We start from the raw sequence: 24,840 nt of genomic DNA, 5'->3' as shown, positions 1-24,840 counted from the left end.
CGTGTACACAGGTGACGAGCATGCCCGGCAAATTATATTTTAAACAATCGGCTTGCTAGAAGTACATCATCAGTTCAGCTCATACCTCGTGAATTTAGAAGGAATGCTTCAAATAGTTCTTGTGCCGTCGCATCTTTGCCTCGGTCTAGTACATTTATTTCACTACTCTGAAAAAAATGCCTATTTTTCAAGACACAACCTAGCACGAAAGCAGCGTATTATTAAGACAGCAGGAAAACTAGTGAAAAAAAATTCAAAGTACTTTCACGCACTGCAGCTAACCCTCTAATAGCTAGAACACGACAGCAAGTGAAAACAAGCTATTATTAGCAGTATTTCCTCGCACAAACTTTATATGTTTGTAGCAAGGGAAATTACACATGAAGTTGGAATCGCAACTGACAGTGATCAGAGCATTATGATGCGGAACCTCTCATCACTTTCTTTTTACTCTCGCAAGGATAAGGGAAACAGGCGTTTTTCAGTATAGGTTTATGTTTACGATCTGCGTTAAAGGTATACGGGCGACGGGATGCCGTTAATCTTTTAAACCGTGCAGCAATGCTGTCACTAAGGTTTGGGATTGCTGCGAAGTCGAGGAAGACATGTCTTAGTTTGACGAAATTATGAGCGTAATGGGGGGGGGGGGGGGAGTGCTAATATTGATCCATCGCAGCGTACAAAGACAACTCCAGTCAGTTTCACTGCAATTGAAATGAATTTCATGGTCAAAAGTTTGAATGTTACTTAGCTCATGACTATTGCTCTTCCGTGCCTGCGCGGCAAGGGTTGTCTACCACTCCCGCTTATCTTTTACCATAACAACGGAGAAGGAAGCAAATTATACTTTATATGTGTTTAAATCGCGATCAGTCTTCCAGAGTACCCATTCCACAGTCACACAAGAATTGCTGTCCCTTGCAGAGCATCCTTTACACTTCCTACACAGATTGTACGTCGGCAATAGTTCGGCATGGGCTAGCATCGACTTTTGCTTTTCCATACCAATATCCCGCTGCAGGCGATGTAGGCACAATATATCCTCTTCATTGGCAGATTTCGCGAGCCGTGGCGACGAAGATTCACGTGCTTCCTGTGTAGTCTACTCGGCTAACACTAGATTGCCAGTACGTTTGGATGATATGAAAGACAAAACCATGCGTCATAGTGCGCCACTAATAGTAGCGCTCTCATGCCGTGAACCTGCTGCTTTAAGGCTGATCCACACGACGGATCAAGTCTACGGGCCAATCAGTCACGTGGTGCGACGTCACGGCCCGCCGCGGTCCGGTCCAGCGCAGAGTACATCCACACGGCGGACCGCCATAGCAGACGGCAGAGTAGACCAACCAGCTACACTCTCGGCCAGAGTGTTATCATTGTTATCATCCCGGCTCGACTCCCACAAAGTCGGGAACTGCTCAACGAGGGATACAAAATTAAAAAAAACCTCCTCGTCACGCCAAGAGGACACGGTGTTTAAAAAATATATCTGCTGCACGCACGCGTAGGCGGAACGGCGGACATGAGACGACTGGCTTTTGCTGAGCCGTAAACTAGATTGGATTTGGCTGAAGACACTCTGCTGCCGGACAAAATTCGTTGGCTATGCCAAAATCGCTGCGGTTTGCAGGCAGTCCACCACCAAAACTGAAGAGGGCGAAGCCTCGGTGATTTGTTGGACCGCGAGGGCCGCGGTGTTGCGCGGCCCAACGGCGGTCCCCACAAACTGGTGACGTCCTATCACGTGATGCGCGGACCGCGGTCCAAAATAGCAATTTTATCCGTCATGTGGATCGGCCTTTAGTAGTCACGAGAATTGCACATGTTCATCGACTCAGTACAACAAAATTCTTCTGTGCATTACAAGCAGTAAATATTGATACGTGCCAAAGCTTGTGCTGTTTGCCCTATATTGTTTCAAACCGAAGCGCAGAGCAGGTTCTGACTCATCGTCCTTATGTACAAGAATGTCGTATATACAAGTGTAAGCCACGTCTACCGATGTCAGTACAGATTCAGCATGGCACTGACTTTGTGGTGACAGGTGGCCATGTAGTGGACAGTACTCATAGATCCCCTCGGTGGAAGAAGAGCCTGGACTAGCGCCATCAGGCGTATAGGCTCGACGATGGTAGCCGCGACATTTACACAGTCACCTGATAAATAAATGACAATTATTTGTGGGCATTCTATTCCTACAGGTTGGTGACCTCGGACATGATACTGCATCACAACTGCATACCTCTGCCAAGTTTCTTTTCGACGCCATGGAACCGGCCGCCGAACAACGACGTCTCAAAGAAAACCAAACGTCTTCCGTCACCACACTCAACCTTCCCGATTTCTGTCCCTCAGACTGTGAACTCCGGTTCGTCCACATCGAGGCGCAGTTTCGCCGTCACGGAGTCTCATCTCAGGTGGTCAAGTACGACAACATCGTGAGTGTGCTTAACCGGAGCACTGCAGCTTTTGTCCACGACATTTCGCTAGCTCCTCCGCCCCATGATCAGTACGACATCCTTAAGCGGGAGTTACTGCGGTGCACCATCGGCTCTGAGTCGCGACGGATTCAACAGCTATTCTCATCGGAGCAACTTGGTGACAGAAAACAGACTGAGCTACTTCGCCGCATGACGCAACTCCTTGGAACCAGTCAATCATCAGCAGACTCGAAAATCCTTCGGGATCGAGCTCTTCTTCCAGCGTCTACCGAATCAGGGAAGCCTGATTTTATGTGCCTCACCTACTACATCTGTCGAGGCCTTAGCGATGATGGTAGACCAGATTATGAATTCTTTCCATCCTGTGATACCCGCTGTTGACCGTTGTAATGCACTCGTGGCGACACGACCCCAGTTACAGCAGCACGTTGACGTAAGCACGCACCTTACTTCGCCAGTAGAGAAACCTACCAACCATAAGCCTTGCGCTTTCGTGCGAATAACCATCAGCAGCGACATCGCTCGCATGACCCAAACGCGTCACGCCCTCTATCTACCTTTATTTGTTGGTATCACGCGAGGTATAGCACTCGCGCACGTCAGTGCCGTCCACCTTGCAACTTTGCGGGAAACGGTGGGGTCAGTTACTGATTACTGCTAGTGCTAGTGGCCCTACGTCAAGCCGTCTTTTCTATGTCACTGGCCGCGTCAGGAAAGTTCGCTATCTTGTCAACACTGGTGCGGAAATTTGAGTCATTCCCCCTGCTTTTCAATACCGCAGAAGTCATCGCCATGACACGTCTTTCTCACTGCCGTCAACGGGTCCAACATTAAAACCTATGGCCATAAATCTGTCACTCTACACCTTGGTCTGCGACGCCCTTTGCCATGGCTATTCACCGGCGCCGACGTCCGCGGGTAGATCATCGGCGCTGAATTTCTGTGGAAGTTTAACCTTCTCGTCCATCTTCGCCACCGCCACCTTCTTGCCTCCTCAACAAACCTGTCTGTACAAGGTATCAGCGCGTCTGCACCATCTTTGCGTCTCGTACAAGCACACACCCAGGTACCGAAGCTGCGGTCCACAATCCTGCTTGAATTTCCAGAGCTGTTCGAACCACCCTAGCCACATCGTCCAATAGTGCGCAATGTCACGCACCACATTGTGACTAAAAGACCACTAGTATACGCCCGACCTCGCCGCTTAGGACCAGACCGTCTGAATATTGCAAAGCAAGAATTCGAACACATGCTCGAGTTGGGCTTCATTCGTCCTTTCGTTAGCCCTTGGTCATCTGCTTTACACATGGTGCCCAAGAGGACGGATTGCCGGCCGTGCGGCGATTACCGCGCCTTAAACTCAGCGCACCAACGCACAGACCTCAACGCACAGACCGTGAACTTCAAGCAGTCCGGACTGCCAACGATTCTCTGCGCTTTGAAGATATCTTACTGTTTGGCTGCAGCGTCACAGTGATGTGCGACATGTCTACGGGTCGTCCTCGACCGTACGTTCCACAATAATTTTGGCAGGAAGTTCTTGACGCACTACACTCCTTATCGCTCCCTGGAGTACGTGCCACACCTCGTCTCCTCACTTCCTGCGAACTGTTGCCGCGCATGAACGCCGACGTCAGTTGCTGGGCTCGGGAATGCGTACAGTACCAGTGCGCCAAAGTCACTCGACACACTATGGGCACGCCTGGTCATGTTCCACCACCAGACGTTCGTTAGGCCACGTTCACATCGATATCATTGGTCCGCTACCACTGTCCTCGACCCAACGAAACATACTTGTATCGACCGCTTCACACGCTGGCCTGAAGCAATGCCACTCTCTCACATCACTGCAGAGTCAGCATCTGTGGCCATCTTAAATGCCTGGATTTCTTGTTACGGCGTACCTCACACAATAACGGCAGACAGAGGAAGACAATTTGACTCGTCCCTCTTTCAAGCTCTCTCCCGTCTTCTGGGTGTAACGCACATACGAACGACAGCTTATCACCCAATTGGAGGTTGGAATGCGCAACTTTTTGACGAGACACACAGAAGAGACACACACCACGGAGCGCAACTTGCAACTATCGTTTTATTCCATTGTCAGTGGAATAAATACAGGAAGATACTCAGGGGGGAGGGCGGTAGCGAATCGAAGCTGCTGAGATTGCGCGTTTGGGTAGTATGTGCGTGAGCACGCCCTCAGTATCCCTTAGTGCAAAGGAATTAGATTTCCTCAAGCGGTAATCGGAAATTTCGTATCCGGGTTTTTTGTGATGTCGAGTGCAACGAAAACGATCACATGACAAAGCCGGCTTGGCATTGGTAGATGGCAATATTTGTCAAAACTATTTTTGTTTTTTGTTTGTTTTTTTGTCGCTACAGCCCTCACCCCTGAGTATCTTCCTGTATTTATTCTACTGACAAGGGAATAAAACGATAGTTGCAAGTAGCGCTCTGTGGTGTGTGTCTCTTCTGTGTGTCTCGTCAAAAAGTTGCGCATTCCAACCTCCAATATGCTATACCAACACGCCCAGTCGTCAACCTTGGCAAGTTTTATCACCCAAGTTCCAATGGCATGTTAATACGCTTCCTTCGTCAACTGAAAGCAGCACTTCGTGCCCATGACTTCATAATTCCATAGACAGAGCGCCTGCCTTTGGTTCTACTAGGTCTTTGCAAAGCTCTGAAAGCAGATGCACAGTGTTCCTCAGCAGAACTCGTTTTCGGTACGACACTTCGCGTACCCGGTGAGTTCTTCGCCTCGGAACCCTCATCTGCTGACTACAATCTTATGCCTACCGCCTTCGAAATTACAATGGCCCCTGTTATACCACCACCGCTTCGTAACGACCGCAGAAATGTTTATATGAGCCCATCTTTACTTCATAGCAGTCACGTATTTCTCCGTCAGGACGCTACTCGCTCTCATTTACAAGCTCCTTACGACGGTCACTTCAAAGTCCTCAAGCGTGACGCCAAGTTTGTCACACTTCCTGTTAGCGGACGCAAAGAGACAATTTCGATCAACCGCTTGAAGTCAGCTCATCTAGATTCTGGCAGTGCCATCCCCACAACTTAAACCGCTCAACGGCAGTGCCTTCATCGCTAGAGGGGTGGGGGAGCCATGTAGTGAACAGTACTCATAGAGCTCCTCGGGGGAAGAAAAAGAGACTGGACTAACGCCATCGAAGAAGTATATCCAATCCAAGCGCCATCAGGTATATAGGCTCGACGATGGTGGCTACGAAATCACCGCACTCACCTGATAAATAAATGTCAATTCTTTGTGGGCCTTCTGCTCTTACAGCGAAAATAGCCATAACGCTGCTCTTCCAGGAAGCTCAATGTTTATCTGTCATTGCGCCTATTTGCTGAACCAAACTAAGAAAAATATTAAGCCACTGATGCTACCCACTGAACCAATACAATATACACAATTAGCAATTCTTGCTAAATCACTGAGGCAACATTAACCCCGGTATGAATGACTCAAGACGGTACAGTGCCCAATGTGTAGCACTCAAGTAAGCCTAGTATTCAATGGATCTTTGTCAGACGCTTGGCTTCAGAATGCGTTTTACCATTTTAGTAGACATAAAACTCTCCTGTGCATGTAATGAAACGTTCCATGTATGAGACTCTGCGTGCAAAGCAATAATATGTCACTTGTAGAACATAAATCGAATCCAGAGTGAGGTATTTCATCTGATCTTGGGGCTTAATAAACTAATATACACTTGTACAGATCTCGTGAAAGCATCACATTAAGGATACCTGTTGCTACAATCTATAGAAGCATGTACGACGATACAAGAGTCGTATACGTTGATCAGCTTAACCGGCACATCAAGCAATTTGTGTCCACCTCGATCGCTCATCTATAGGGCAGCTTGCGTAGGTTTTCGTGTTTATCTTTATTGCAGTGCGGTATTTTTCTTCCCTTTTGGGACTATTTTTATTGATTTTAACCTTCATAGCAGTTTGGCAATCTTTAGCCGCCCGTCACCTTGTGAACTCTATCCATAAGCATTTTCTTAATGGGAAGATGTCATTATGAATGCATGCTTTCCGGCAGCAGGTTAGGATAGCTTGTCACTTTTGAAACGAAAATGAGGTTGTACTCTATCGCAGATTATAAAGCAAAGAGCAACTTCATTAAAACAGGGTTTGCACGTCTTATAAAAACAAAATTTATACCCGTCTCCAAACTGAACATTCTACACCACTTATTTTAACAGATTGCTAAGCATAAAGTTTCCATGGAGAGATATAATATTAAAGTTGTTACTGCTGATACGCTGCGGCTCACTATGATGTACTGGCCTGTCGAGATATGTCAACTCACTTTTTCAATACGAGCAGTATGAGAAGAGAGAGAACGAAAAGCTGGAAGTCTGTAGACAAGTACCATAGGTGAACAAGAACGGTCTGAAATAAAAGAAAAGAAAGGCATATATATACACCGTTTTAAAGCATCCCAGCACAGAGCACTGCAAATCATATCATTTTTTGATGCATGTAAGCAAAGACGAACACAGATCTATGAGTATCCTCTAGCCGCGTTCTCATGGTGTGTTTAGCATAATTGCGGGAAATTCTTCAAAGAAGTTAAAAAACACGATAGTGAGAGAGAAGAATGGCGAAAGGCAGCGAGGTTAACCAGAGGAGTAGATCCGGTTTGATACCGTGCGCTGGGGAGAGAGGGGAGCGAGTTAAAATGATAGGAAAGCAGACAGAGAAAAAGAAAGGGAGCACGGATACGCAATCACAGTCGGTCACTATCACTGCATGCTATCACCGCACAGCACAGTAGCAGTTGCATCACTATGAACATCAGTTCAGGCTACAGCCGCTTGTCCAAGTCTGATGTCCTTAAAAACTGCAGCAGTGCCCTCATCGCCCACCGCTGCGATGGTTTGTGGCGTTGGAATTCTGAAAAGATTTCCACTAGCTGTTTAAGGTCTTTGATCAAAGCGCGCAATCGCAATTGAGAGTTATCGTCAGTAAATTGCAGCGAGGACAGTCACAGAAAACGTGGTGAGGAGTCTCCTCGCTATAACAGTCACACGAGGCGTCGTCGTCCCATCCGATTCGTAAAGCAAAAGACTTCGAAAAAGTCACTCCTAGCGATATTCGACAAAGCAGAGTAGCCTCGCGTCGGCGGGTCCAGCTGTTATCCAGACGGTGGTGCAGCCGGTTGCCTTGAAAAATTCGGATGTTCCACATGGAGCGCGTGATATTCCCGTGTAAGCATCCGAAATTTTCTAGCGGCATCTGCCCTTAATAACAGCATCGACTCCTCTTTGCCGCCTTGAAAAGCCGGATGAGCAGAGTTATCAGCGTATTCGTTACCTGTGACTCCGCAGTGATTTGGAATCTACTGAAATGTCACGTGATGTCCTTTTACAGCCAAAGTATGGATTAGTTCTCTAATCTCGAACACCAATTGCTTGTGTGGTCCGCGCCGCAGGGCTGATAGCGAAGACTGCAGTGCTATAGGGTACAGAAGTGACGTAACCAAATGCACATGTTACATTTGTTGACGCATTAGAAGGCCTAGATGCCTAACTTATGTCACAGCTTGTGGAAGTCTTACGGTCTAATTTTGAAATTGTGCTTGCTTACTAATTGACTGGGCCCGTTTGTTTGGCACATGATGTTCGGGTCCTAAGGTAAAAAAATGCAGGATGCTTAAGCTTCTCCTTTAAGAGTGGAACGCGATAGCATTCGATAGTGGAATGCGATAGTGGGCACGGCGCAAACGTAGGGAGCAGTGCATTCACTATGCGACTGTTTCTTATTGTTCAAGCCTTGCTTGTGTCAACCGACCCAGCAAGTTCACCCGCTTTGGTCACGCTGGCTGCAATCATCGGATCTAAAATCAGCGACAAGAAGGAAACAAGCACGTGCGGTCTTCGTGTTCTCTTGATTTTTGTTGGTGTTGGTCTTCCTTACATTGTATGTATCCTTTGTAGACCCTCCTGCTAGGGGCCAAATTACTGGCCTGCAGCATTGTATAAATGAATAAAACTAAAATTCAAACATCCCTGACTGATTGTACGCTTCCCCACAATCGCAGCTCTCTTGCGATAGATGATTGGATGTATGAGATGAGCGTCCCCTTTGGAGCGGGCCGGTGGGTTGCGTCACCAAGCTCTTGTTATTATATTGCCTAATGTCCTACCTATGTTAAAGAAAAAGACAAAAAGAAAAGGGAAGAAGAAATTTACGAAGAATTCCCATCACCAAACTTTCAGAACCACTATTGGGAACTTTGTTCTTGCACGCGTCGATTGTTTTTCATTTCCCTAATTTTCTTCCATGAATCTTCCAATCGCCTCTTACTAATCTCTACTGCAGGAATGTTTACTCCCCCTCTGCTCTCGCTGAACCCAACGGCTTCGAAGAGGCCAGAGATGCCTAAATCGACCACGGGGCAGATATTTTCGCTTTCTAATAAAACATGCTCCGTCGTTTCCCTAGCTTTAACGTAGCAAGTGCGCGCTTCGTCTTCTTTGTTGTATCTCGCTTTAGAAGTGCCTGTTGTAAGGCATCCTCATCTCTCTTCGGAAAGTAATGAGCTTCCCTTTGAGTTATCATAAATTGTTTCTTTTCTTATTTTGTTTTTTTCCCTCTGAAGTAGTTACTCATGGCAGGTTTCTTGTCCTTTGCCGCCACCCATGACATTATCACAGCCTGTTTGACTTTCCTCTTGACGTTCCTTGTTGATTCTTTGTTCTCTTTATTAGCACCAGTTTTGGCTTGATATATTATTCGTACTATGGCAGAGTAAGCTGACTCAAACGCGACCATTCATGCTCGGATGGACAAATGTTCTGCCGAGCTACGCCTCTCTTAATGCCGCGTGTGGGGCTAAATTTAACAATGGCGCCATCTGCGCACGTGACACATGCATAATGGAGCAATGACTTCGTTCCTATACGCAATGATATCAAAAGTAAAGCGCATGCCATCAACGCATTAGAAAGCTTACGGCTTAACTTATGATACAGCTAGTGGGTCTCCTAATCAATGTAAACTAATTTACACTTCGAAGTGTGCGCAAAGTATTAGTGGTCTGTGACTCACACCCTCCCACCTGCAAAGGTATAGTAGTGTGAGTCATAGACCGATTTACAGCCTTATCCACCTTTAATGGTGTAAATTAGGGTATGGTGTAGCCTTGCAATCCTGGATGCGAATTCACATCCTTCTGTCCTGTTGTCTGAATCTGTTCACGCCATTTCGGGACTCTGCGTGTCGATCGGGGGCATGCCATAACCAAGAAAGTGTGACATTTCTGAAAAGCTTTGGACATTTGTAGGCCTGATAACTCCTGGTGAGCATTGGTTTGAGTTTAGATTATACCTACTGTGAATGAATGAGCGCTCCCAAAACGTCCACTCCCTCTCGGATCGACAAACGTGCTGCCGAGCTATTCCTGTCTGGACGCCGAGCGAGAGGCTAAATTTATCTCCGATTGTGTCATACGTGGAGCGACACATGGATCGTCGAATAATGGCTTCTTTTATCTACACAACGATGCCAAAGGAAAGTACGTGGATAGTGTGGTTACAAAAATGCAAAAAATAATGCAATAACATGTTTTCTTCACTTGCGGTTTTAGCGAACGATCACCTCCTGACCGATTTTAAAGGCGGTTCGCGTCAAAAGAAAGAAAAATAAAGGCACAGCCATTGTCAATGTCTGGACAAAGACCTACATGTGTTCAAAAACAGTTTGGGTATGGAGACGAAGTAGTCCTAGCTGCACTGTGAAAGGTGGAACACTGTGAAAGGTGCAGCTTAACGGACCAGCGCCTTAACAATAAACCGAATAAACGAAGCCGGGTCTGCGTACTAAAATACGAAAGAAAACTCATACTGTTTTGTACGAGTTATTTATCAAGTACTGTGAACTTGTGGTCCTAGTTACATCAGTGAGATGACAGGCTGTACTAATAAATACTTGGCTGAGAATAAGAATGACTTAAATAAGAAAAGTTTTAATCAATTTATGTACTCTAGCGTGTGCGGGTGTAAGACCTGTTTCAAAAGCCGCTACCATATTAGGTTGCCACCGCGATCAGGACGCACGCGAAATTAAAAAAAAATTGTACCATTCCACTCTGAAGGTGGATAACAAGCGAAGCTGTGTATCTTGGCCCCTTAATGGCGAACTGTCCACTGCCATGCGTGAAACGTCATATGCACATAAATGAAACGTGAGGCGTGACTGGTCGCTCCTCCATGATGTTGAGCCTCGGAAGATGATGAGGCACCGTGGGGTACACTAATCCAGGTATTGTTGCAGAACGTGGCACGACACCTTTTACCTCGCCCACTCCGAGGGTGCACATTGCTTCACCGTCGCCAAGGCGATCGTGCTTAGGTCGACCTCCCGCCGTGCAGTAATGGTTGTGAGGACACTCTAAAACCACAAGCGGTCACAAACAACACAGGCCGCACAAAATTGGTTCCCCACAAACTACCCCTGAAACCTGGCCGTTGCTTCGGTGAAACGTTCCAAGTTTGCGGGATCGGGGCCCCATGGGCGGTTCGCATTTCGTTCCGCCTCGCGATTCAGCGGAGCACCGCGCTTAAGGAACCGCCACCACTGGAGAGCGGAAGAAAAGCAAAGGAGATACGCAAGCGCTTGGAACGCCGACAAAGAGAAGGTGGTGCGAACGTAGGCATGGCCAACGAGGTTCAAGGTGTAGTATCTGTTCTTATCAGCTTAATCGCTGATACGAGTTGTATTTGGAGCGAATGCATTAAACTTATTTTTGCAAGTTGGCGGAGTGCTTAAACCCAGCTTCACCTGCGCCCAGGTCGGCCCGAATTTGCAATATCTTCGGGATCGGCCTATGTATGGGGAGAAATTCTTGATCTACTCGTCTATCGCCCACGGACACATCTTTCATCAGACCCTAACCATATACAGCTTCGTTGTAAAAAAAGAAGAAAAAAAAAACCTTCCGTATGGGAACATTCGCTGCCAATTGCCTAAGCGAAGGTTGAGCGGCGTTGCACGACAGAGTATTCTGTTATGACCCATGACGTAAGTGAACGTGAACATTGTACAACAATCGATGCCATCTAGGAGCACGACAAACTAGACGGAAAAGTGCTCTACCTTTTCGCCTAGTTTTTATCGTCTATTGTGTGGTACGCGCTACAATATCACAGGTCAAGCCATACTTTCCAGAATACGGAATGACGCGCAAAGTTCAGATGCACACGCGAAGACACGCACTCACAAACGGCAATCTACGCTGTCATTTGGAATCGCAACCCACATTCCGACGATGCACTATCTTATCCAACATGTCGGCAGTGCCTTGTGCGCTCCCTGCAGGGGAGGGTTCTCCCGGTGAGAAGGCCTTTGCGTTTTTTTCAGCGAAGTTGTATTTGTGCGTCCGTCTGTCGTCTGTACGCGGAAAACTCCTCCGGCGCAACCCCATGTGCATGCGTGAAAAGAGAAATAGAGGTGCACGATTAGCTGCGCCAGTAATGACGTCGTTGCTCTCCGTCGCAGGCGAGCGCGCGCGTAGCAGCTTCTGTCCAGCTCCGAAACGGATAGGCCCGGCGTCATACGTGCTCCTGAGGAGCAGGCAGCTGTCGATCAGCAACGGCGTGAGCAGAACCGGGAACGAGTTAGTCTATGCTGTGCCGATGCCGCGGCCCGGGCACAAGAACAGGCTCGTGCAGCCGACTGCAAGCAGCAACTGCGAACCCAGGATCCGGCAGCCTACCAAGCAGTTGTTTAATGAACCCTCGGTATTAACTCAGTAATAAGCACGGGGGCCTCACGTTTCAGATTCGGTGGTTAACCATGTGTACGGAGTGCTTGGGCGGTGCTTTTTTTGTGAAACGTTTTCGCACACTTTGTGCAACGCCCCGGACTTTCCGTGCACGTCACGTCGAGCTACACCTTTTTGCGCTGACGGCGTTGAATGCGTGACTGCTTACAATATACAGTCTGAAATTAATACTTATGGTAGTCAAACATGCTTTCAGAGCTTTCATATAAAGAAGGCCTCACGTGTACATGTGAAAAAAATTCAAGAATAAATGTTGATGCGTGGCTGCTTAAAGTGATTGGTGGTAAAATGATACCTTGAATTATCAAAAATACATTAAGAGCTTCTTGGTAAACGCAGAAGGCCTCCCACATACGTGAGAAAATTTTTAAGCAGGAATGTTGAGGCGTTTGGTTACAGCCGCAATTCTAAAACCGAATTCCCCTCTCGGAGGAGCATTTTAGAAGTTCATCAAGCGATTTGCATTATTTTACGGCGCCTTCAGTGCAGCTACAACTTTGACATTTCTCTAGCGCATTCCACCAAGCGCCGCGTTATGCCTATGTATATATTCTTCTTGGTACACTTTGTAGTTTGCAAATGCGACACCGTTTGCGCCAGGCACGCGTCGAGAAGAACTCCAATCAGCACAACTATTATAATTTTTAACTGTGCCCCCAGTGCACACACAACTATAACATTTCTCGAACATATTTATACTTTCAAACATTTTATTTTGCGCAAGTTCTCTCACATAACGCAGGATGTATTTCTGCAGCGGCATACTGCCCGATACATCATGTACAGAGGAAATAACAAAACATCATGTAATTTTCTACAACGGGCTTAATTACTCTACACACTTCTAATATTGATCGCACATCACCCTCGAAATTCCTAAGAACTGCCACAATTTTCAGTGTGATACTCTAATAATTCCTTCAGAACGCCTTGTAATGAAGCGAAATCATACCACGCTATGACGGTTTTAATAAGAGATCCCAGTCTGGATGGAGGCGACACGCCATGACGCAGCCATTTATGGTGTCCGGCGCTGAGGCTCGTGATTGTGCGGAGGTTGACTTGAGTCAAATTAGAGAAAGTTATTTCCTGTGATCAAACGTCGCATATGGCTGCTTCTAAATGTGACAACAACAGTCCAACAGCAGCTTTTAGCTGCTCGTGAGAGTAACTTTACCTGCGTTACTTACCCGTTCGGTCATTTGGAAGAAATTTCTAATCTGAAGAAGCAGGCCCCACCAGGTTTCAGCAATCTCCTCGTCAAGCGTCCGGAAAAACCCTTTGGCATCAGGCCCAGTTACAAAGCGGGGAAGCACATAGGTGCACATGATGACAAAGAAGAGCGGCACACAAACCCTGCAGCAAATAAAAAGAAATACAGGTAACTACATATCTCGTGTTCAGGAAGATCAGCCAGGAAGCATATACTTTAATTATATAACTCATAAAGATCATGTGCGCTGTTGTATGTCATTGGCGACTCTTAAATGCCACCGTATTTTTTTCATGTGTTTTGTGTTTCCTCTCAGAGGGACGCAAAACGAAGAAAAAATTTAATCCAGACTTTTGTTCTGACCGAAAGAGTGGCACCCCAATAATTTTTGTTCCTTCCATTCGCATTTATTTTTTACATATATTTTGTCTTTTCCAAATCTGTGCAAATTTATCGCAAATGATATTTGTTCAGGTAATCTTTTTGTAATAATGATGTATGCATTCTATAGGCGACGATAAAATTCAACGGTCACCGTCATGGGCTATCGTCTAGAGATTTATTATCGGCTGCTGCTAACCTCACGTTCTCCTCTACTCACAAACGAGCATTTCGGCCACGCGCAGATTACCAGTTTTGCGGAACTGTGGATGTTTTACATATTTGTGCTCAGTCAAACATAAAAATGGATGCTGACCAAAATTTTTTTTTAATGTGCAGAAAACATTGAGAAGAGTGTCTGTGTAAGTGAATAGCCCGAAGGAACGAACGAACAACCCAGAGTGTGAACGAGAGGGCGAGAGAGAGCGTGAGAGAGCAAGCGAGCGAGAAAACGAGTGTGAGAACGAGAGAGAGAGAGAGACACCAAACGAACGAACGTTTTTGCTTAGCCATTCTGACTCACCCACCATCCGCCACCAACCACGAAAACGGGCGGACGAATCAAAGAACGCAGGCAAAGCGCAAAAAACAAAAACAAAAAAAAACACGAGGGCAAGAGAAGGAAACGAAGACAGCGCTACTAACAGCTGAATTTTTTATTGCACATGGTTACCACATATATAGCATCATACAACAGGATAATATCGCAACATAGATTTCTTTCAGGCATAATAATCTACTACCGGCCGCAACCACGATAGAAACATGATTTCCTTTTTTTTTTGACAGCGACACAGATGGGCAACTTACAGATTTATCATTTCTAATGATTTCAAATGTCCTGATGATCTCCCTACTGACTTTATCTGGGTTCCCAGATATCACTTTCGATTTCTCGAACAAGGGCTTACCGCCACAACGCGAGCAGTGCGCGGCTAGATGACTAGTCTTTACCAGATTATTAACATGGTTCCAATGTTCCCGCAAGCGATCATTGAGGCACCTTCCCGTCTGACCGATGTATTCCTTCTAACAGTCTTAATAAATGCGGTACAGCACTGCTTCCATGCACGAAACAAACGCTTCTCGGTGTCTTTTTTTTTATTGCAGTCACGGCGCCTCCCTGCAGCATTGTTATCTTTCGCGCCATTTTTAACCATGCGTCATGTGTAAACATGTGCAATAAAAATTCAGTTGTTAGTAGCACTGTGTCGTCGTTTCCTTTGCTTGTCTTCGTGTTGTTTGTGCTTTGCCTCAAGTTATGCAGTACCAACTAGTCCACCAGTCTGTTCTCTTGTATAAAAGAACGCTATTCGCTTAGAAAAAGAAAAATTGGCTCACTATCCCGGCATTCCGAAAGTGGATATCGAGCGAGGCTGTTGAAAACCATCACTACTACTGCTGTTGGGAGTATGCAGTGCTTTATTGCCTTACAGTAATGATTGTAATGATAGTTTTGAGTAATCGTAGCAATGGGAGTAACAGTAATTTTGGCAGTACGCCGCCGCTGGTCCTACTGGCGTTTTTTCTCCCCTCTGCCGCTCCTCGTATTCAAGCTGCTCCTCGAGAATCCTGACTATGCGTTGCCTACCTATAGCAGTGCTGCAACAACAAAGAAATAAATTGCTAGGCCGATTTTTTCATATATGAAAGGCTATAGTGACGTGACTCCCGACGTCGCAAGCTGCCATCGCCGCAGCAGCTTGCCCGACAGCAGTCTTTACCGAGAAACGTGTTGTGTGCGTGCTATACGTGCTTCGCATTGTCAGCAGGAGTGCCTTATTATCAATTATATGGTGCGGATTCTTGTTTTCTGCTTGTTTATTGATGGGAATGCAGTGCTGTATGTTGTATGTCTGATACCAAAAATTCTATGCACTTTTCACTTCAATCGCTGAAAGGAGTTTTTTTTTTTCGAATTACTGAAGGTTTCTTTTTCTTCGGGAGGACGTAGCATGAAAATTCATGGCCAGCTAGAGGCTAACGGCTTCGCTGTAAAAGAAGTTGTTTCGTGTTCCATACGGGAGGCTTACTCACAACGAAAGAACACATTAAAATCGGTGGGTGATACACGTAAATAAACGGCGCTGCCACTATAGCATGAAGGAAATTAAGTTTGCCGTTATTGCGGTTGACCGTGGAATCCGTCGTTTGGAATTCTAGTGATTCTAGGTAAACACGCGAGGGCAGATACTTTCAGTTGCTGTCAAATGTGCCCTTGTCCAGTAAATATAGTGCCATGTTGACAAAATATTCGGCGGTAGCGCTCAACGACAATTTCGACTTTTGAACATGATGTCAATGTCTTGTGAGGCGACTTTCAATACTTTCAGTTTCCATTTGATTGACGTACAATCCTACACTTGAAGATGGACAGTTGATTGCAATCGGCGCAAGAAATACTGTACACGAAATCCGGGCACTTTTTCTTCGAAAGCTTATTTTTCACATTTGCTAGCACGTGTCGAATCTTTGAAGGCATATGTGCCATGTGCACATGTGTAGAATGTGTAGATTCCTTATCCCGCGTTCTCCTTGAGTACAACGCGGGGAAAGGCTTTGCCGGCGTCGGGATCATGTTGCACTGAAGCACGTTTTACAGCGAAGCTGTATATGGCTGGCCGATTCGTCCACCCTTGCATCCATCTGTCGCCTACACCCCTTGCACGAAAAGAAAAAAGAGAAAGAGAGGCCCGCGATTGGCTATGCCAGTAGGGACGCCGTTGCTCTCCGTCGCAGCCGAACACGCGCGCAGCAGTTTCTCTCCGGCTCCGAATTGGGTAAGCCACGCGTCATACGTCCTGCTGAGGAATAGACAGCTTTCAATCAGCAACGCTGCGAGCAGAACCGGGAACGAGCTCGTCTACGTGGTGCCGATGCTGAAGCCTGGGCACAAGCACAGGCCCGTGCAGCCGAGCGCAAGCAGCAACTGCGAACCGAGGATCCAGCAGCCTACCAAGCTTTCGTTTGATGAACAATCGGGATTAACTGAGAAACACCGGAACCGCACGTTTCAGCTTCGCTGGTTAACCATCTGTGTGGAGTGCTTGGGTGGTTGTTTTTTTGACATAATCATTTACTTCCATGGTCGCAAGAAACTTTGCTAATTTTTGACGTTTATGTTGTACATAACGCATACATACCGTCCGGAATTAGAATGGGGCGAAATGGCCGATATGTCGAGGCATTTCGTTCCCCACTTATTTTAGAACTTTGTCAAATCAATCAGTTGCTTAAGTGGCAAAAGCTAAAATTTCATGCGATTAGATTATTTTGAATGTTATATCCCAGTAGTTGCATGTGAAAACTAATCGAGATTATGTTTCTAGCACGGCTAGAATGGTGCCTCGAACATTATCAAGTATATCCAGATACAATGGCCGGTTTCAGGCGTGGCTGTTCTTCTAGAGACAACGTTATCGACTTGGTAACGTGCGTCTAGCACCAGAAGTCCTGCAAAACATCTGTTGCCCTGTTGCTGGATGTTAAAGGAGCACACGATAACGTAGCGTACGAAGCAATTTTCAACGCATTAGAGGCAGTATGACTTGGCAGCAAGATCTATTTCTACATTGGTAGCTATCTAGACAAGAGGTCATTTTTCATACTTACCGAGGATGGCCCAACCTTCCAGCAATACAGTAACCCTGAGGTGCGTGAGGGTGGAGTACTGAGCCCAACACTCTTGAATCTAACGCTCTTTGGACTCGCCGACACCCTCCCATGCACCGTTAGGCTCTCCATCCATGCCTACGCCATTTGTATATGGATGTCGGATGTGACAGGACTGCAGCTTCGCGTGCGGCTTCAGAAGGCACTAAGGGCCAAACAATGAAATCTTCCTTACCTCAGTAAGGAAGCCTTCATTGCGGTGAGGCTACCTTATATCACTATGGAAGCTTCCTTACTGAAAAACCCTCAGTGAAGGCTTCCTTGGTGCTTCCTCAGCATAAGGTAGCTCCAAAGCTTCCTTCATGCGTCCTTACGCCGCTCCTGGCCCTGAACGAGCGCTTCACCTCACTGCTTAACCACGTGACGTTTGCTTGCGCATGCGCGCTGTCGCCCACCTGCGGAGAAGCGCGATCACGGTACGTCTTGCCAGGCATGTTCGTTTCACTCACGCGTGCGGCATGAAAGTGTTGCTAGGCGTTGCTACGCGTTGCACGACGCCGGCTTGCCAGCGTTGATGGAGCACATCAAGTTTTGCACTGTAATGCGCTACTTTCTTTAACTTTAGTAAACAAAACTAGAAGAAAGTGTCCACGCTTCTCTATATTAGCTCTTCAATTTAAAGATTGTGCGACGATACAACATTTTTTTTATAGAATAATGGTGTTCGCGTAAAGATTTTAAGAGATAATCTCGAAACCAGGCATGCAGCAACCGCTCCTTACGTGAGGACGGGTGAAGGGAGCTTTCAGAGTACGCTTGCTTCCTCCATCGGTCCTTCACTGTAAGGAGGCCTCACGTAAGGTTAGGAAGCGCTCGAAGGAAAGGAACGTTTCATTGTTTGGGCCTAACATCATCCTACCTTTGAGAACAAGGACTTCAAATATCATGGGAAAAGTGTGCAGTGGTGGCATCTACCAAAAAACCATTGTATCCATACGTGATATCTGTCGACGGATTGCTGATCTCGTACAGCACAAGTCAGAAATTTTTGGGGGTGGTCATTGACAGAAATCTCTTCTGGACCCTTCATGTGAATTATGTGAGAAAACGCCTGACAAGAATTTGCCCTATGTTTAAGTTTCTAGCAGGAAAGACCTAGGGAATGTCTTACAATCTATGCTGCAACTGTACAGGGTCCTCTTAATTGGATTCCTGCGGTACAGCCTACTGGTCATCTCCAACAGCTGCAGAACTAACCTGAATACAATCCAAAGCATCCAAGCCCTCAGGATATGCCTTGGTCTACCGCGGAGTGCGTCAAAGAATGAAGTTATTGAAGTCGCTCAAGATTACACTATTAGAACGCACATTACCATTGAAACAATGTGTGTGCACATAAGACAGTTCGCTCGGACCGCTACCCACCATCTCGCAAGTCTCCCAGTAGAAAGGCCCCTCAGGACATTATGTGCAACTGTCTTCGCCCACTGTGCCTCTCTCAGGTCAGGTTGCGCACCTGCTGCAAGACCTTCGGTTCCTCCATGGTGTGTGAGCCATACTCAAGTAAACGTTACTATCCCAGGACTTCAGAAAAAGTCGGAATTGCCAGCACTCAAGCAGCACTCAAGCAACTTGCTTTACTCCTCGTGTACGAGAAATACAGCGACTGAACAGACGTCTATGCTGATGGCTCAATACATCAACCATTTCCGGTGGCGCTGTAGTTAGGCCAATAATGGGAATAACCCAGCGGCTCAAGACTTCCCATATCACATCTACGGCAGCAAAGATGCACTTAATGTGATAAATGCTGAAAGTCTTCGAACATAGGCAGACTTCTGCGAGGCAGACTTCTGCGAGAACGTCCGGTTTGTACGAGCGGCTTTGACTCAATGACTGTCTGTGCACGTCTCTATGCCTTCTCTCTCTCCCTTCTCTCTCTTCCGCTTCTCCCTTCCCTAAGCGTAGGGTAGCCAACCAGACTCTTGACTTAACGTCCGTGCCTTCCTTATTTCTCTCTCTTTCTATCCCAGTAAAGTATAACCCAGTATGCAATGGAATCGGCCTTTTCTGTGAATAACTCGATCATTTCGCAGCATTCGGTGGCACCACCCCTATTTTTGAAGATCAAATATGGCGAAGGGAGCACTTAGCCGTCGCATAAAGGTCGCTGCACAGAAGGTACAAATGAGGTAGGGTAATCGCACAGGGTATGGTTTCGAAGACTTTTTCTCAAGTCGTCAGATGAGCTGCAGGTTACCCTGTCTATTTTTTACATTTGTCTCTGTTAGTTACGAGGGAATCGGATCATGAGAAGGAAATCTGGAGAATAAATATAGATGGTTGGAGCGCATACGGCAAGCGCTGAAAAGCCATCAGTGAAAGCTTACCGCTACCTTGTATAAGAAATATACATAATCACTGCGTTCTCTCGGTACATACATATGATGCGGAAACTTGGAGGCTAACAAATAAGCTTGAGAAAAAGCTAAGGATTGCACAACGTGCGATGGAACGAGAAATAATAGGCGTAACGTTAAGGGACAGTAAGAGAGTGGTGTGAATAATAAAGGTGGGTGTAGCTAACCGATATTCTAATTGAGATTAAAAGGAAGAAATTCAGTTGGGCCTGCCGCGCAATGTGTAGCACAGATAACTGATGGTCTATTAGGGAGAGAGTCGAAAATAAGAAAGGCAGGGAGTTTATCCAGATCAGGAAATCTGGTTTGCTACCTTATACGAAGGAAGGGCGAGGTAGCAAGATAAGAAAGTAGAAAGAGAGGGTGAAAGAGAAAGAGAGAACAGACGCATGACCACAGCCGGTCACCATATATCAGCGCAGACTATCACAGCACATGATCACTATAGCGGCACAACGGACGTGAGTTAAGACTAGGGGCGTTTGTGCTGACCTGCCATCATCTTTGCCAACGCCTCCAACCCGTTGTCAGACTAAACGCCGCACGCAACAGCCACGTCTCATCAGGGAGGAGCTTTCCGACAATCTTAAATCTCTTGCATAAGTAATCATGCGAACGACAATAAAAATTTGGAGTGGGATATCTCGGAGCACGGTCACGCTAGAAGAATTCTTCCTACTGATACTGTGTAAAAACAAGACTCTAACTTTTCAATGCAAAGATACCCAGTTACTGCAGTGAACAAAAAGATAATTATTCAATCTTAGTTAATTAGGCTGCGGACAACGATAATGATAATCTCACTTTGTGTCCCCCTCTTCACATAACTTATTTGCACAGGTGGTCTTCGCGTGCCTCCCAGTGCCTAACTTTAAAATAACCCATAAAGCTTAATTTAACACCTTGTATATCACCAGAGTAAAAGTACTTGCCTGATCAGCCTTCGGATCACAGCGATTAGAAAGACGAGAGGTCCATTCCTCTTTTGCTTTTTGATAGCAAGGCACAGCAAAAATCCACTGCAACGCAGATAGAGAACTTGCTTGTACCCACAGTCATGGGGAATAATTATCATGGTCATCAGTCACTATCTTCGGCTTTGTTATGCTTTATTAAACTAATTCTTACGTCCTTGATATTATATCGCTACTGGAAAATTACTGTGTACGTATTGTTAACCAGAATAACGAGCAACCCTTCCAACACTCTTCCATCCAACTATTCCATTTGCAGGTTAACTGCAAATGGAAAAACACACAATAACTGGAACAGTCCCGATTTTAGAGTAACTGTAGGCGTGCTTCTATATCAGTAAATTTTATGGTTATAAATAAAGATTCTTTACTCCCGCTAACTAGGCTGGTTTGTTCTCGTTCCATCGTTGTCAAATTGCAATTATTTTATGAAAATGCTGCTAAAACCATTAAAACCTCAATTCTAGTCGTTCTTTTTTATTTATTTTTTTTACTTTAGTAGACGTTGAGTAGAAATGTTAAAACTCGTTTTTTTTTTCAGTGAGATACGGTTCACTTGCCTGAGAAAAAAGAAAGTGTCAACGCTGTTGAATGCCGACGTTATTATGTGGGTACCCCAATGATCGGTAATGATCAGAGAGTTTAGCAGGCGACCTGGAAGTAAGAAACGCATAAAAAAAGTTAGAGGACACCTAAGCCCGTCTTATAAGTTGTGAATGTGAAAGCAATAATGTCCAATTGAACGCCGCTGAGAGATCCGTCCAGTTATACAGAATCACCCAACTATCGGGCACCAATATTTAAAAATATGAAAATGCCTTGTAGCTGGAAAGAACCAATGTAATGTTATTTGCCGTCGCTTGGAGATACACAGATCTTTTTTTTCATTCCACCTAATTGGATAATTTGTCTCAATTAATTAGTCAACTTCTTAAATATTATACTTAGATGAAAAGTGTCAATCAGAAAATTTTAGAGCAACACGAAAAACTTCCGATACAGCTTTTTGTTCCTCAGTACATGCTACATAAAAGTGTTTTTCCGAGCGTGAAAAAAGCCCGCGCAAACACGCGAAATTGCCACATGACTGGCCACTCGAGGCACCTTGCACGTATTCGCCAAACTTGCGTGTATTTAGCTCATTGGACCCCATTTGATGCTTTCACATTAATAAAAAAAATCTAGACTGCAGAAGAATTCACTTGCGCAGCCTTCCGCACAACATAGTTATTCTTTGGGAAGAGGGGGCTTAGAAAAAGGCTACATTACCAATCAAATATTTGTATGCAGCTCTAGCAAGGGTTCAGCCATGTTATGACCAAATTTTGCCTATCTTACTAAATGTGGTGCGACATCGTCGGTGAAGTGAATGATAAACTTTTTTTCTAATTGCAGTAGACCACACAAAATAATCCTTGATTTGCACTCCAAGCAGCTTTAGCTAGCCCAACTACCACGAGTTCAGCAGTATAGGGAGGCTTTCTGCAGCTTGATTTTTAGCTGCCTACCTACAATACGCACGTAGTAAATTAGAGGGTAAGCGATTGTCTACACGGAAAAGTTGAAGAAAGTACACCGATCGAGCAACTTTTCACTCAGGTCAGCAATAGCAATGACACAGGGGTCAATGGCGATGAAAGGGCAAGGAAGAAAACCAGTAAAACATGGGTAGAGATAAAGGAGATGGAAGAGTCTTCTGCGGGTAGTGCAGTTACTAGTCTCGCTCAAGAAGGATATCTGGTAATCTAAGACGCAAGAGGAAGCCATCAGCATTGCTCTCTCTCGCAAGGACAAGCCCACATGAGTGCTGCTTAGCTTCAGAGATTTGATGATAACAGGCGAAGCCTCAGCAGCACGTTAGGAGAGAAGTTTACTCAGTGGATGACAGATTGTGCGTTTGATAGAATGTTTGGTTTGTTTGGCGTTTGGTGAATTTCAAAGTGGTAAGTGCTTGAAGGGTTCTGCAAGAAATCTGCAAGGTGCCGTCACCATTATTAAAGTGCTCCTTAAAGCTCTAAATTTTATTTTAAATGTGTGAGCGAACCGCTCAACATTTATACTTAAAACGTCTCCCATACACATGGGAAAAAATGCGCACTGAGAATGTGACGCTGAAGATATTTGGATTGAAAAGTGTTAATTTAGGGGGAACATTCGTAGTTTTATCTCGGTTGCTGCTAGCATGACACCCGTGATTTGCGCCATGCGAGGGGGAGGAGAGGAGGCTGCACCACCTCTTCTCTCTTTCTCGTGAAAACACTCAGGTACCAAAACGCAGCGGGCTTCACTATTTCTTGGTGTCTACAGCTCTGCTTATGTTAATTTGGTTGCGATTCTGCAAGGTCGCACATGCCTCCAGGTTTCTTTACGCCGGGACGCTTTACAGAGTACCATGAGGGAGTTGATCCGATGCAAAAAAAAGCAGGAATATAACAACACACATACCGAATAAGACGAAGAAATTACTAAAAACTTTATGTTTTGGCCCACGAACGGTAATTTGTGTCACAAAAAGGTGCATAAATGTGTACAAAAGCTTCAAGAAAAGTAGAAAGATGTAGACTGTCGACTTCCCTAACTTTCAAAAGGCGCTTGCGGCTTTCGATCATCAGATTGTCAACAAAGCTCGCTTGTGGGGGCCGAAATGCCGTTTTTTAATAATTTCGTCAGCTTGGTCGGCATGTGTTTTCTTTCCTTTATGATTCTTCCCGGCAAGACAAGCTTTTGTCAGGCTATCGACTTAACAATTTACAGGCGTATCAGTGCAAAGATGGGCGACGTGGCGCATTTGAAATCAAAGGAAAAGGACCCCAAGATAAAAAGGCACACCTAGAATATGAGAGGCGGTCTAGCGTTGTCTACATCTACTTGTCTTCTTGTTTGTTTAAGGATGCAGTTTGTTTTCCTTTAATATGAAAAACTCGCATGCTTGTCCCCAAAAAAGACAGCAGAATGAGTCTAGAAATGTCCTAGACAGTCTTCGCGACTATCTGATGGTCCGACGACGAATTGTGATTGCTGCTGCCTTGCTGCAGTGGCTTTTTTACTTACCAGCCAAGTGAATAGCACGCAGCTTTCGAACATTAAGCCCCTCTCGAAGAGATATGTTAACTATTCGCCAAAAACAAAGAGTCGCCGAGTTGCACTTGACATCATTTATGGAGTTTCATGGGTTCCCAGTAACTGGAAATGAAAAATACTGGGCCAAATGGAAATTTTTACTGGGCCATTTCCAGTAACTGGAAATGGCCCAGTAAAAATTGGGTCAATCGTCGTTTCTTAGCGGATGTCCAAAGATATTGATGCCGGTCTCCGATGCTCAAGAAAGCGAGTATAGTTCGGTATTTAGTATAACCTAGCAGCGAAGGTGTCGCAGCAGTGTCAATGCGTTTTCTCGCGACTGCTTCCACTACATTGGAAGTGTAGTGTAGTGTAGTGTAGTGTTGTGGGGTGTAGTGAGCACTACACTACACTATAGAAGCATGCATTGTGTGCGCAAGTGTGACTAATTTGCTGTGCTTAACACGATTTTATAAACTGCTGGCTTGCTACATGCTCTATCTCTCCTATGAAACCTTTGGTGAAGACCACGTTCTTAAAGAGCCACTGTCAACATCCTATCCGTTCACTGCGCGTTTTTAGTGTCCTTTGACACATTCAGCTTATTTTTTTCTGAATGCGAATGGGAGAAAGAAATGCGAAGAGGTAGAATCATTAAAGTAGTTCTCCGCCAACTAGTCGGACCAGCTGCAAAATTTGAGATGTGTCAAGTGCCATATACGAGCGAAACTTGACGTACTCCCCATTCTCACCCCACCACTCTCTTTTCTTTATTATGGACCATTACTTCCTCCAGGGTGTCAATGCTTTTATCAGTTCGGCAGAGTAGACACAATCGTTATCAGTACAAGCAAAGGCGGACTTATTCACAGGCTGCTGTTCTGCGATGCGAACTGCTCCGGGAGGTGGC

The 24,840-nt window shown here is 45.6% G+C and overlaps 1 protein-coding gene and 1 pseudogene across 1 annotated transcript in view; one reads left to right on the top strand and one right to left on the bottom strand.

Moving 5' to 3' along the window:
- LOC142583395 (nose resistant to fluoxetine protein 6-like) overlaps positions 1-24,840 on the bottom strand; it is a 52,479-nt gene that overhangs the window by 14,498 nt on the left and 13,141 nt on the right. Inside the window, exons 4-6 of the mRNA XM_075693878.1 lie at positions 21,431-21,524; positions 13,461-13,626; positions 6,793-6,875 (exon numbers count right to left, since the gene is read on the bottom strand). Of these exons, the coding sequence (XP_075549993.1) occupies positions 6,793-6,875; positions 13,461-13,626; positions 21,431-21,524 (343 nt within the window). The remainder of the gene's footprint in view (positions 1-6,792; positions 6,876-13,460; positions 13,627-21,430; positions 21,525-24,840) is intronic.
- Positions 11,142-11,320, top strand: LOC142567759 (U2 spliceosomal RNA; annotated as a pseudogene).

Source organism: Dermacentor variabilis, chromosome 1 (genome assembly GCF_050947875.1).
Source record: "Dermacentor variabilis isolate Ectoservices chromosome 1, ASM5094787v1, whole genome shotgun sequence".
Lineage (NCBI taxonomy): Eukaryota > Metazoa > Arthropoda > Arachnida > Ixodida > Ixodidae > Dermacentor > Dermacentor variabilis.
The sequence above is the reverse complement of the archived record's forward strand: the minus strand, read 5'-3'. Positions and strand labels throughout refer to the sequence as shown.